Below are 12452 nucleotides of genomic sequence, written 5' to 3' on the forward strand. Positions count from 1 at the left end.
ATCAACTTGTGGAAATGATTTTTGGGGGCACAGCCTATTCAGGGTGTGGCCCATCTAATGGATGGTTTGGATCATCCTATGGTGCGGGCCATACCGTACTTTTAATAAAGTGAGGAGTGCAATCATCAAAATACTGTAGTGCTGATAACATTTCCCTTGTTTTATTCTATTTTCATTAAATAACATTCGTATGGGGGGGGGGGTGTAGGTTAAGCTCTTGGAACCTTTCTGCAGTGCAAGTTAGCAAAGGTGTGTCAAAAGAATTTTCCAAAAGAAAACAAAACACAAATCGTCCACTTCCATTTTCTTAGGAAGATTGGAAGGAGATGGCAGGGCGGATTCATTGACCCCTGATTTCTATGACTTTGAAAACTCCAAAATAGACTCATTTTTAAGGGCCTTATCAGCTTTCTTCTTGGATTTCTTCACCTGAAAAATAAAAACTAAAAAAAGGAAAAGAACCCAGATCAGTTCAGAGGAAAGGGAGAGGACCCAAGATTTTTTTTGGGCTTTTATGAAGACCCAGTGAAGGATTTGAGTGAATTTTGCTGAAAAGAAGGAAACCCAGATCAGTTTTAGAGGAAAGAAAGAAATCTTTAATGACTTTTGGGTGAATTTGCTTCTTTTAGGAGACCCAGTTTGCAGATTTAGTTTTTTTGCATCTTTGCAGAGAACCCAATTTCAAGATTTGGGTGGGGTTTGATTTTTTTTCAGAAGGTCCAAGGGAAGATTTAGGGTGTTTTTGTGTTTTCTGGAAAGACCCATTTGAGGGTTTGTGTACTGTTATAGCTTTGGGGAAGGCTGTTTTTGTGTTCAGAAGTGCTGTGAGATCTTTGGAAATGTCTGGCGGACAAGAGCAGTTGGAAATCAAGTTTAGGTTACATGATGGTTCTGATATTGGTCCAAAGAGATTCACTGCTGCTACCAGTGTGGCCACTGTTAAAGAAAGCATTCTTTCTCAATGGCCTAAAGGTGTGTTTGATTAACTTATTGTAGTGAACTTTTTTTTGAAAGATTATTGTTGTGAATATTGATTTTGATAGAAATCTTAATGTAATAGTTTTCCTCACGTTGTATATCGATTTACTTCTACTAGGAATGGTTCTGGTTCTGTTGGAAATCTTGGCTAAGTATGTGGAATGATACTGTGCCTTTGTTGACGTTAGATGATGATGTTAGGATTCTTTTAGCTGTTTATGGAAACCAGCATTTCTGTAATGGATGTGAATTTTGTTAGAAATCTAGGGAGAATGATTTCCCTGTTTTGGATGTTGATTACTTTACTGTTCTGTGAGAGAAGTCTTGGTGAATATATCTGTAGTGTATGTTGGATGATAGCATTCTGATATAGCATTATGGTTTGACATTTATTTCTCTAAACTTGTATCTTTGTAATGGATATGCATTTGGTTGGAAGTCTGGTAGACTAATTTTCCTTGTTTTGGATATTGATTGGTTTCTCTGCTAGAAAAGGCAGTGGTTCTCTTGGAAATATTGATTTTATATTGATTGTTCACTCAGAGTGGCGACTACCGACGAGGATACTGGTTCTTGCCACTCTTGGCTAAACCTAATGAGGAGATTTGTGCTTTTTTAATTAATCGATCAACCTCCAACCCCGATATTTAGATTTTTCTGTCTTTGGACTGTTTCAAAATTGAATAATTGTCCTGGTCCCTCCTGAAATTGCCCTTTCATGATCTCACAAAGCCAATCGTAAGGACCCTCGCCAGAGGAGTGCTTTGCTACACCTTCGGGAATCATCTAGCAAAGAAAAACATGATTTATTATTTAACATGAGTTTGAAGATTTACCAAAAGAATAGAACATGTAGTGTTTTGTGATTCTTGATGGTTTTAAAGTTGGTTTCTCTGGTATCATTTTAAGGCTGACTTGTTTCTTCTGAATGTTCTAGGTGCAGTATGTAGCTCATTATTACATTAAAATGACATGAAGTGTTCTAAATTGGCTAAAATGTGATGTAGAATTTTATAATATGTTTTTTTCAGAAATTTCAGTTATCTTAATTGTTAGAATAAGATCAAATCTTAGAAGATTTGATTTGATTGTTGGATTGATTGGATTAGATTGAAGTAGTTGGATTAGATTAGGCAAGTGAATTAGATTAGGATAATCTCGTTCTATTGTTATCTTTACCTTTGTTTGTCTATACCTTATGTGCTCTATATAAGCACGGTTAGGGTTCATTGTAAAGTATCCAAGAATTAGTGAAAATCTCCTAATTTTATCATGGTATCGGAGTGGCCAATCTGGCCCTGATTACAATTCCATTTTCCGGCGGACGGCCGATCTAGCCGTACGCCGGGCATTGAGTGTAGTTTATGTACTGATTTTGTTCCTTTGGTTCTGTTAAGGTCTTGCTCTCGATATACCTTGCTCGCTTTCAATGTGGGAACTGTTTTGCTTTGCTTTTGGGTGCCTGTTCGGTAGCTTGGTTCTGATGGAAAGGTGTAGGAGCAGATGCCCTCAGATTCTTTAGATTCCAGTGGGTCTGTTCTTTGTGGGCTTCCCATCACAACTTATGATAGATAAAGCCAACCAAGCAAAAAATGCAGACTTGGGATCCAAACCTTGGAATCCATGAACAAAGCTTTCACCATGAAATTGGAATGGAGCCTTAGTCTACTGTTGCTCATTTTATCTCTTACAGCCCCTTTCTTCTGTCTTTAGCCAAACAATACATCCTGAAATTGATATGGGCACCCCTTTGCATTCTAATTATAGGATCTTGTTTCTCTTGCCTTCAGTTCTATTTCATCTTTCCAAAAACACCATCTCACCTTGTAGTCATTGAAATACCCCTTAAATTTAATAGTTTCACCCCAATAATATGTGTTGTCATCGTTGCACTTAATTATCCTAAAATTATTGCCCCTTTTCGGCCGTGTTGTTTGTCTGCTAATATTTGCCCCCATCATTAGTCGTTCGTTGTCGCTCATGTTATTTTCCTTTTCTCCCATATTCTCATTTTTCAAATTTTCATCTTTTTATTTCAGTTGAAGTACCTTTTCTTAAGGTGCGTGCCTGAAATAGTGCTCTACTCGGTTGAGGTGCCTCAGTTTGAGATGCGTGCCCCAAGGAGTAGTTTCAAATTCCCATGAGGATCGGTACTCTAAAACCGACCAATGTTGTCTTGCCCAATCGAGGCCCATTCTAGCCTATTGAGACCCCATCTTGCTCATTCCGGCATTGGTCCATTTGTGACCCATTTCTTGCCCATTCCGGCGTTGGTCCATAGTGACAAAATGGACCCATTTCTTGCCCATTCTGGCATTGGTCCATAGTGACCCATTTCTAGAAGATTTGGTATTCAAAACCGGCCTAAAGACTCACCCATTCCGGCTTGAGTCCAATCCAGTTCTTTGAGGCAATCATTTGTTGAGGATCATAAGCCCACTTCGTGGCTCATCTTCCAAGCGACATATTCTTCAATGAATGGCAGGAATCATCATCTTCTTCGGCGATCAACCTCAAGTCACAATCATCAGGGGATCTTTACAAGCATACAGAAAATTTGGCGGTGCATCAAATGTTTATATTCATTTTATTGGGGGAATTTCATTGTAGTCAAACGTACGTAGATTTTCAATCCACATACGTTTGAGGGGCCATGTTAGAATAAGATCAAATCTTAAAAGATTTGATTTGATTGTTGGATTGATTGGAATAGATTGAAGTAGTTGGATTAGCTTAGGCAGGTGAATTAGATTAGGATAATATCTTTATGTTGTTATCTTTACCTTTCTTTGTTTATCCCTTATGTGCTCTATATAAGCACGGTTAGGGTTCATTGTGAAGTATCCAATAGTTAGTGAAAATCTCCTAATTTTATCGTTAATATTCATGTTGGTCTTAAAAAAGAAAAAATTCTTATCTACAGTCTGATTTGCAATTCAACTTGGTATGGCCTTCTAATTAGTTTACATCTGATCTCATTTCAGAATATGGCTTTAGCTCAATGCATTCCGCTTTAAGAAATAGAACTACTCCGGCCTTATTTTTTAAGTTTTACAGGGACAATATGTGGGCCTGGATTGTAAGACAATAATATAGCAGTCACCAAATAATTGCCCGTGGCTATGTTTGGTTGTGCCGGGGGTGGCTCGCAGAATAGTAGAATAAGAAGTCAAAAGGGAGGAGACAAGCATTTGATTTGTCTAGAAGATTGCACGGCAGTTCTCTCAGAGAGTAGTGGAAAAAGTAGGGGTGTCATTACCAAAAACAAGAGAGTGAAGAGAGAGATAGAGAAGAGAGAGAAAGATAGAAAAGACATGATCTCTCCCACTATTCTTCTACCAAAAATTTAACATTTTGGTAGAATTTGGTTGGAAGATGAGTAGAGGGGACATTAGTGCCACATGGGCGCCACATGTGCAAAAAAGCAATGTTGATGTCTAGAACATGTTGGGGAGTCAAATGGAACTTCAATGCAATATTGGCAACCAAACAAGGAATCGGCATTCATTGGCATTTGAAATTCCAATGAATGCTGATCATGTGTGCAACCAAATATAGTTGTCAGGATGATAGGATTTCTGCCCTGATCTACATACTATTCCAAGCAATGGTTGAGAAATTCAAATGAAGATTGGATTAAATTTCAACAGACTTGATATAAACCGATAAGCATTGCTCAGAAGAAAAGCAATAGCAAACAGATGCAGAGGATAACATGAACATGTCATGTTATTCTAGCAAGAAGGCCAAGAAGAAAGAAGCACAAAGGCCTATTCACGAACTCAGTAAGTCAAGACAACCTTAATAAATCTAGAAGTCAGACTTTATGGGCTGGCTGTTGAGATCCAGCTCCATAATGATTACCTCATGAGTAGAATGGGATTCGGTAGGAAGTGAAGTGATTGGATGTCGAAATGTGTCATTGGCATGGTGCTCGAATTTGGTGAGCAGGTCGCCGAAAGGCTTCAAGGCATCTAGGGGACTTCGACTAGAGACCCTCTATTTCCATTCCTTTTTAATATCTTGTCAAAGTCATCGAGTAGAATAATTTATACATAGATCCAAAGGTTTGATTGAAGGTTTCCACATTGGTCACCCGTGGCCATGGGTAGAAATCTCTCATCTCCAATGCGCAGATGATATCTTATTGTTTTGCAGCCCTGACATCTTGAAGGTTAAGAACTTAAAGGCTATTCTTAGATGCTATGAAGCGATGTCATGGAACAGATTTAGGATTGAACTTTTCTAAATCTTTAGTCATGGGAATTATGAATCAGGAACAGAAGGTAGAGAGTTCTGTGATATCTTGGAGTGTAAAAGAGATACAAGGCACCCCTATTTTATATTTAGGCCTCCCTCTATCTATCGACAAACCCACTAGAAGTCTTTGGGATTTGGAGATCGAGAGAGTGGATAAAAGACTCTCCATGACAAAAAAAGTTTGCTTTCCCTAGGCCATAGAATCACTCTTACAAAGGCTGCCCTAACAAACCTTTCTATTTACTTCATGTCATTGTTCCTATGTCCAGTGTCAGTCATCCACAGGATTGAACAACTTCAACGAATTTTTTTGGGGAATGATAAAGAAAACAGCAGTAAGCATCATCTAGTTAATTGGGATAATGTTTGCAAACCACTAAAAGAGGGAAGCATGGGCAATAGAAGGTTGAAATTGGTGAACAAAGTCTTGTCGGGTAAATGGCTCTGGAAATTTAGAGAAAATAGAGAACACATATGGATATCTACGATGAACGCTAAATATGGATCTAGTTTTGGAGAGTGAGGTCAATTGAACGTTTACAGGAACCAAGGGACTAGAGTTTGGCGAGATTTTATAAGCGCTAAGATCCTATTTCAGAAAAGAATCCGTTCCAGAGTGTTATAGATGGGGAGAAGATAAGATTCTGGCTGGACAAATCGTGTGAGAATTGAACCTTAAAGGAGGGCTTCTCTCTGTTTTTTAATATAGTTTCCCATAAAGAAGCTACTTGGCTGATTATTACCATAAATCTAATGGGATGGTGGTCTGGAATTTTGAATTCCGAAGAAATTTCTTTGATTGGGAGATTGATGTTGTAGCCACTTTCCTGTCTAGAATTAATTCATTATATATCAAGGGATGGGGACAAAAGAATGTGGAGATGGGCCTCGGTTGGCACCTTCACTGTTTGATCCTTCATCAATCGACTAATTCTTATTTCGAACCCTTTTCCTGCTTGGAGAGCTTGGAGAGTTAAAGCTCCTATGAGACTAAATGCCTTTTGTTGGACTGCATGGCTTGATAAGATTCTTACCGTCGATCATCCCCATTGTTGACAAAAGATTATTGTATCATTGGGCATTAGCATGGCTGACGCTGAGTCTGTTGACCATCACTTGCTTCACTGCAGCTTCACATATGAACTTTGGTAGTTTTTTTGGTCTCCTCAAAGTTAGTTGGGTTCTCCCTGGCCATATCATTGATCATTTTGAGAGCTTTCAAAGATGTATCGAAAGGAGTATGTATTTTAAAAAGACAAATTTTGTATGTGGTTGTCTTCTGGGCAACGAAACTCCCTTCTTTTAGAAGAATCTAGGTGACACTTTCCATGGGTCATGGGAGGAGATTAGGTTGAGCAGATGCCACTAGAGGGTCCACGACCCAGATGGGGAACACCTCCTCTTTGGAAGTTGAAGCTGAACTTCAACGGCTCGATTCTTGGTAACCAGGGTCTGGCCAGTATCGGATGTCTCCTAATAAGTGTGGATGGTGTATCATTATGCATATGTTGGGATCTATAGGGTAAAGGATTCTAAGGAGGTGGAGGTTTATGCTCTATTTCATGGTGTTATGCGGTTGGAGCAAACTCAGCCGAATCATTATTATCGAGAGAGACTCTCTCAATGTGGTCAGGTGAGTCATAGATGTTGCTAGCTATCCATGGAGATTTGCGGATGCGATAGAGGAGATTATGGACGTGATGGAGGGGCAGTTTATAGAGTTTCGACACGTTTGGCAATCGGCAAATTGTGATGTGGATTTGTTCGCTGGGGGGTAGATAGAGACTCAGAATCAATATTATTACTTGATCACTTCCCCCTTGAGGAAATTTTGACCATCTCGGCTGTTATGGTCTTGCCCCTCTGCTTTAATAAAATTTTAATACTAAAAAAAATGATGAGAGGCAATGTGGGAATGGGATGCTCCCAACTATCAGTTCAGCCAAACCCGGGAACCTTATGTCCAAAATGAGAACACTGCAAACCTTTTATTGATGGCTGAATGATGTTGCTTGGGTTTTAGATAAATTGTTAACCACCTAGATTCTCTGTTAGTGTGAAACTTAGCAAAATCCTATGATTTGTGGACGCGGACACGAGTGTCGCGTGTCGACATGGAGACGGAGTGTCGAACACGGCAAACCTCCAGAATTTAGAAATGGGGACACTGCTAAAATAGAAAGTATATATAATCATAATTTGTTGATATGGATACATGTGTTGAGTTTCAACGCGAATATGAATTGTCTCACATGGAAACATCTAAAAATCTTGAAATCGTGACACATATACACAAAATTATTGATTATTGCACGTATATGTGTCCACTCGCCCACATTAACCCTAACACTCCTAGCAATATATTTAAAAGTGTCCAAAGGAGTGTCAACACGGCTGGACACCCGTGTCGTTTCGGACACAGCGGGACACGTGTGTCGGCAATAAATTCAAAGTGTCTGCTAAATCATAGGCAAAATCCGAGCAATATCTCCATTGAATTTATCCTAATCTCGTAGCAAATACATAGTCACTGTTACTGCATTGATATGGTTATTCATGCCTAATATGACTGAGTCATGGTTTATATGTTGGTGTTTGAAATGGTGTGGATTATGTGTTGGTGTCTGAAATGGTGAACTTGGATAGACTTAGATGACTACGTGAAATTTTGAGAGGCATTATTATGCAAATATACATCATAAACTTAAGATATAGAAAAATGTCTCTAGAAATGTACGAATATGATTACCCTGTATAAATAAAAGATTATACCTATTAAAAACATGAGCTAAGTTCTTTTCTTAAAGCTGTATTGGCCATAGTTGCTCTGGTGGGAAGCGAGTGCAAGAAGCAAGGGGTTTAGAAAAGATAAAAAGCAGGAAGCGAAAAGTTTTTAAAAAAATAGAGAAAATATGGGGAAAGCGTCGTTGAAAGTCAACACGAAGCATATAATAAGCCTCATTGGAAGCGAACAAGAAGTACAAAAAAAAAAAGAGTAGAACTGTAGTAGGTTAAGGGGGAATGGTTAATAAAGATAGAGATTACAAGTAGAAAAGAAGACTTCGTGACTGATCAGAATTACTAATTTTAAGAGTTACAATTTCACACATTTTATTCATATTTATGTAATGTTACGGTTTTGGAAAAAACTTTGGCATAATTTTCATTTGAAAATTAAGATGAGTTAATTTTCAAGTCTTAAATGCACTTTAAAAAAAAAAAAGATCCTTCAGCATTATCAATAGGAGAAAATATTCTTTTAGGATGAAATAATCACCTAAATAGGAAGTGCACTCGTAATTAGGAGGAAATGCGTAGGAAGTGTATGGGAAGCGTGCTTCCCCTAAATTTGGGAAGTGAGAAGAACTTAGCTTCTGAAGCGAGTTTCTGGGGAAGCTTCCCATCAAACTAGGAAGTTTCCGGTAATTATGGTATTGGTCTATTGATGCTTGCCCAATGAGCTAATTAATTAAATATGGGTTATCCTCATTAAATTGATGCACGCGTCCTCATTGTCTCTAGTCTGTTCTGCCATTTCTTACATATTTTTATCACATATTACATATTTATTTGTAGTTATCCTTGGATGATTTGTTTCCGTTCTCAAATATCGAAAGCTTTACACTATTAGAACACATTTTTTTACCAGAGAAAGAGAACGGTCCAAGAACCGTAAATGATGTCAAGTTAATTAATGCTGGAAAAATATTGGAGAACAGCAAAACCTTGGGAGAGTGCAGAAGCCCAATATGTGATATTGGCGGCGGAGTTACAACTATGCATGTAGTTGTTCGACCTCCTTCAGAAAAAGAAACCGGTATACTATGCATTTCTATTTCAATCAGCTATTTATATTTGCACTTTCTATCTAAGCTTCTGATTCATCTGAAACATTTTATCATGAAATAGAAAAGAAACCATCGAATCATCCGAAGCAGAGCAACTGCAGGTGTGTTATTTTGTAATGTGCAATTTTAAGACTCTAAGCGGCAGGATTCACAGGTGAGTTTAGCTTATCAAGCATCTATGTTGTGTTGTTTGCTCCTAGGGGTGCAACTCAGGTCGATTTTTGAGATTTCGTTTGTTTTTACTCTAAATCGGGTTAGGGTTCGAGTTGATTCAATTCCATTTTTTAGCAAAAGCTCAACCCGACCCGACCCAAGTTGCACCCCTATTTGCACCTTGGGCTATTAAATCTAATAGTACTTTCTGTTTTTCTTCATTGATAAGAGGTTTGGAGCTGGTATAGATATTGGAGTTGGCGATCGGTGAGTTTCCAGTGACTAAAGAGTATTTGATGGGTTGTTGATATGATGCACCTCAGATCATTACAGGTTTCTACACAGGCCAATGTCTTCTTTGTAAGAGTGCTGTTGTTATTCTATAGATTTGCTATTTATTGATTCTTACAGTTGGTGAGATGTTACATTTCTGCTCTGTATCTCAAATTTTATTTTGTCAGATTTAGGGTTTGCCTCTCCCTCACATTGTTTTATCAGTGTCCAGTCCAAATATACAACTTTCAAATATTCAGAAGAATTGCATAATGTGTGTGTGTGTGTGTAATCAGAAGAATTGCATAATCAACCACTTATCATCGATCGATGAGTTTATGAACGTCAACTCCTAAAACATTTAAAAACCTGAAAGAAAGGCCTCATATACTAGAAAGCCAAGTCACCTTATGTTGTTTGCTTATGCGTCGACTTGTCCAATTGGATTGATCAGTAAGTTTCTGGATATGAATTCCTAAACCATTGAACATCCAGAAAGCCTTGATAATTTACAAGTCTAAAATGAAAACCACATCTTTTATCTGGTTTGTTTACAAACTGATTCAACTTGGCCTATGTTTGGTTTAATCAGGAACTTATAAACTTCAACTCCCAAGCTGTTGGATGTTTAGAACTCATTGCAAAAAAACCCAAAAACTGCATCAAATATGGAGACCATCCTTCACAACAATCAAGAAAGAAACTAAATAGGTGTCTATTTTTATGAAAAAGATATGCTGTATTTATCGTTAAAACTACCAATTTTTTATAATTTAGATAACTAAAACAGGGACATTGAGTTGGCTTAGCTGAATTTAAGGCCTGAAAGCTTTGTTCCAGTACAAAATTTATTGAAATAATATTTTGGGATTGGCATAGGTAAGTTCATGAGTCATGTTGCGAGAATTTTCTGAAATGGAAAAATAGTTGTTAAATTCTCTTCCTTTTTTTACTCAAAAAATGAAAGATAAATTGAGTCAACCATATTCAATTCTTACTTGGAAGGACCTTCCATTTATGATAATATCCCTCTAAATTAACCATAATCATATTAATTTGATCCACATCAAGCTGCTACGGATGAGAAAGTTTGATTAAAATCACAGAGAGAATAGTACCATTTGAGTGCCAAAGATTGTCTTGAGAGCACTACCAAGCTGCTAAACGCTAACCCATTTAATTTGAATGACTTCAAGGCCCCTGTTTACATGGGTTGCTCTTCAAATGCATTCTCCTAATTTTTATATACTGGGTTTTTGCAGAAGTCCTGCAAAAACAGTTTTCTAGTTTGACAATTTGCAAATAGTCTTATCACATTTTGAGTGAATTTTGCAAATCAGGTCATGCCATCAATTTGTAACCAAAATACATGAAAATCACGAGTTAAGGTTTCCGAAATCATTTTATTTTGTTTAATCCAAGATTTATGAAGAATTAATTCGATTTTTTATTGCAAACTTTCACAATACTTCTCAATGGCAGAAAGATTCATTTGCACCTAGTCATATGATTTGAGGCACCAGAATTCAAACACAATAAGGAACAAAAAAAATTGACCAGAACTACCAAAGAAACCAATAGAAGAGTGGCGCCGAGAAGTGTTGTTGCGATACTCTCCAAAAGCTTTAGCTGTTGGAGATGGCGTTATTTAATCTTTTATACTTTAACCCGGATTGTAGAATTGACCAGAACTACCAGCCGTCGTTTTTGACTCATTTTTTACTTCTCTCCCTTCTTTCCATCAGCAAGAGAGTAGAAGATCCTCCCATTTTCCTGGTTTTAGAAATCTCAGGTTGCAGGAGAGATTTTTAAAACCTGATTTTCTTGCTTAAAATCCAAGAAACGCTGCCATGACAGCACACAACAGCCTGATCATGAACCCTCTTTTACACTGATTTCAAGCTAAAAACCTGGTTTTTAGAATCCGCATATCCAAACGGCCCCTTAATGTCCTGAATCATCCATTCAATGGTATTAAGAGAGGGTCTAATCCATGCTCCCAGATGGTGTAAGAATGGGTTGGGAATCCAGGGTCTGATCCATGCTCGTAGATGGTGTTGGGCCATACATTTATAGCAATAGGGGGCTCGACTGAATTGAGAATCCAGGTGATGATATTCCTTCATCTTCCACAGCACCAATTCTTTTTCTTTTTCTACTGTTGGTTTCAAAACAAAGCCATCCATCATTACCATGCCTTCTACGAAAATACAAAAATGGAATTCCGATAAGGAATAGGAGTTCAAGTCTTACCTCACCAGTTGTCTCCTCCCCTCTGAAATTAATAATAAGGCAATTTACAAATATGACCTTAAGGGCCCATTTGGATGCCAAGAGGATTTTGATTTGGATTTGTCACATTTGCAACCCATTTTGCATTGTGATTTGGATCCAGATCAAATCCTTGGATTTCCAAATCAGCGACTGACAGTGGAAAAAATCAGATTTCCAAATAAGCTGTGGAAATAAAAAATTGGAAATCCACAGATCTAGCAGTTTCCTTCACCCTCTTTGCTCCTCAACCTCTCCCCTCCACTAGGAAGTACCCCCTTCCCCCCTCTCTCTCCCCCTCAACATGAGCTGACGGATCTATTTATTTTGTATTCAAAACTCAATTCCAAATCCAAATACAAAATATGAGGTATCCAAACGGGCCCTAAGTGAATTACAATGATGTATAGTGACAAAAGGGAAAAGTTCTCCCAACTTAAGTGATATCATCGGATATGTACTTCTCCTGATTTAAGTAGGGGTGCACCACGGGTAGGGTTCAATCTGAAAAAAAAAGTCGGGTCGGGTTGGGTAACCTTCGGGTAGGGTTCGGGTTGAGTTCGGGTTGAGGGCTTGGGCAACCTGACCCGAGTGAAACCCGACAAATTTTTTTTTTTTTTTTTAGTAAGCTTAAAAACTCGGGTTGGTCTGATTGGGTTAGGTTGAACT

The 12452-nt window shown here is 38.0% G+C and overlaps 1 protein-coding gene across 2 annotated transcripts; it reads left to right on the forward strand.

The window, feature by feature from the left end:
• The first annotated feature begins 211 nt into the window (after positions 1-211).
• LOC143857004 (membrane-anchored ubiquitin-fold protein 1-like) lies at positions 212-9718 on the forward strand. Of its 2 annotated transcripts, none has more exons than XM_077367282.1 (4): positions 212-972; positions 8888-9055; positions 9153-9240; positions 9469-9718. In XM_077367282.1, exons 1-4 carry the CDS (start codon positions 840-842, stop codon positions 9485-9487), a joined length of 408 nt encoding a protein of 135 aa, XP_077223397.1. In that variant the 5' UTR covers positions 212-839; the 3' UTR covers positions 9488-9718. The 2 variants fall into 2 exon arrangements, with proteins under 2 accessions (XP_077223397.1, XP_077223399.1); XM_077367284.1 differs by having other exon boundaries at positions 222-972; positions 9148-9240.
• Positions 9719-12452: the final 2734 nt, after the last annotated feature.

The sequence above is a fragment of the Tasmannia lanceolata genome, unplaced genomic scaffold, assembly GCF_043159265.1.
Source record: "Tasmannia lanceolata isolate RefF3 unplaced genomic scaffold, GAP_Taslan_0.1 ptg000003l, whole genome shotgun sequence".
NCBI lineage: Eukaryota > Viridiplantae > Streptophyta > Magnoliopsida > Canellales > Winteraceae > Tasmannia > Tasmannia lanceolata.

What these genes read in the sequence shown, in the direction of transcription:
- LOC143857004 (XM_077367282.1), top strand. Translation starts at nt 840, where the DNA reads ATGTCTGGCGGACAAGAGCAGTTGGAAATCAAGTTTAGGTTACATGAT. An exon ending in TCTTTCTCAATGGCCTAAAG is followed by an intron (nt 973 to 8,887) that starts GTGTGTTTGATT and finishes TTTTTTTACCAG; the next exon opens with AGAAAGAGAACGGTCCAAGA. An exon ending in TCCTTCAGAAAAAGAAACCG is followed by an intron (nt 9,056 to 9,152) that starts GTATACTATGCA and finishes GAAATAGAAAAG; the next exon opens with AAACCATCGAATCATCCGAA.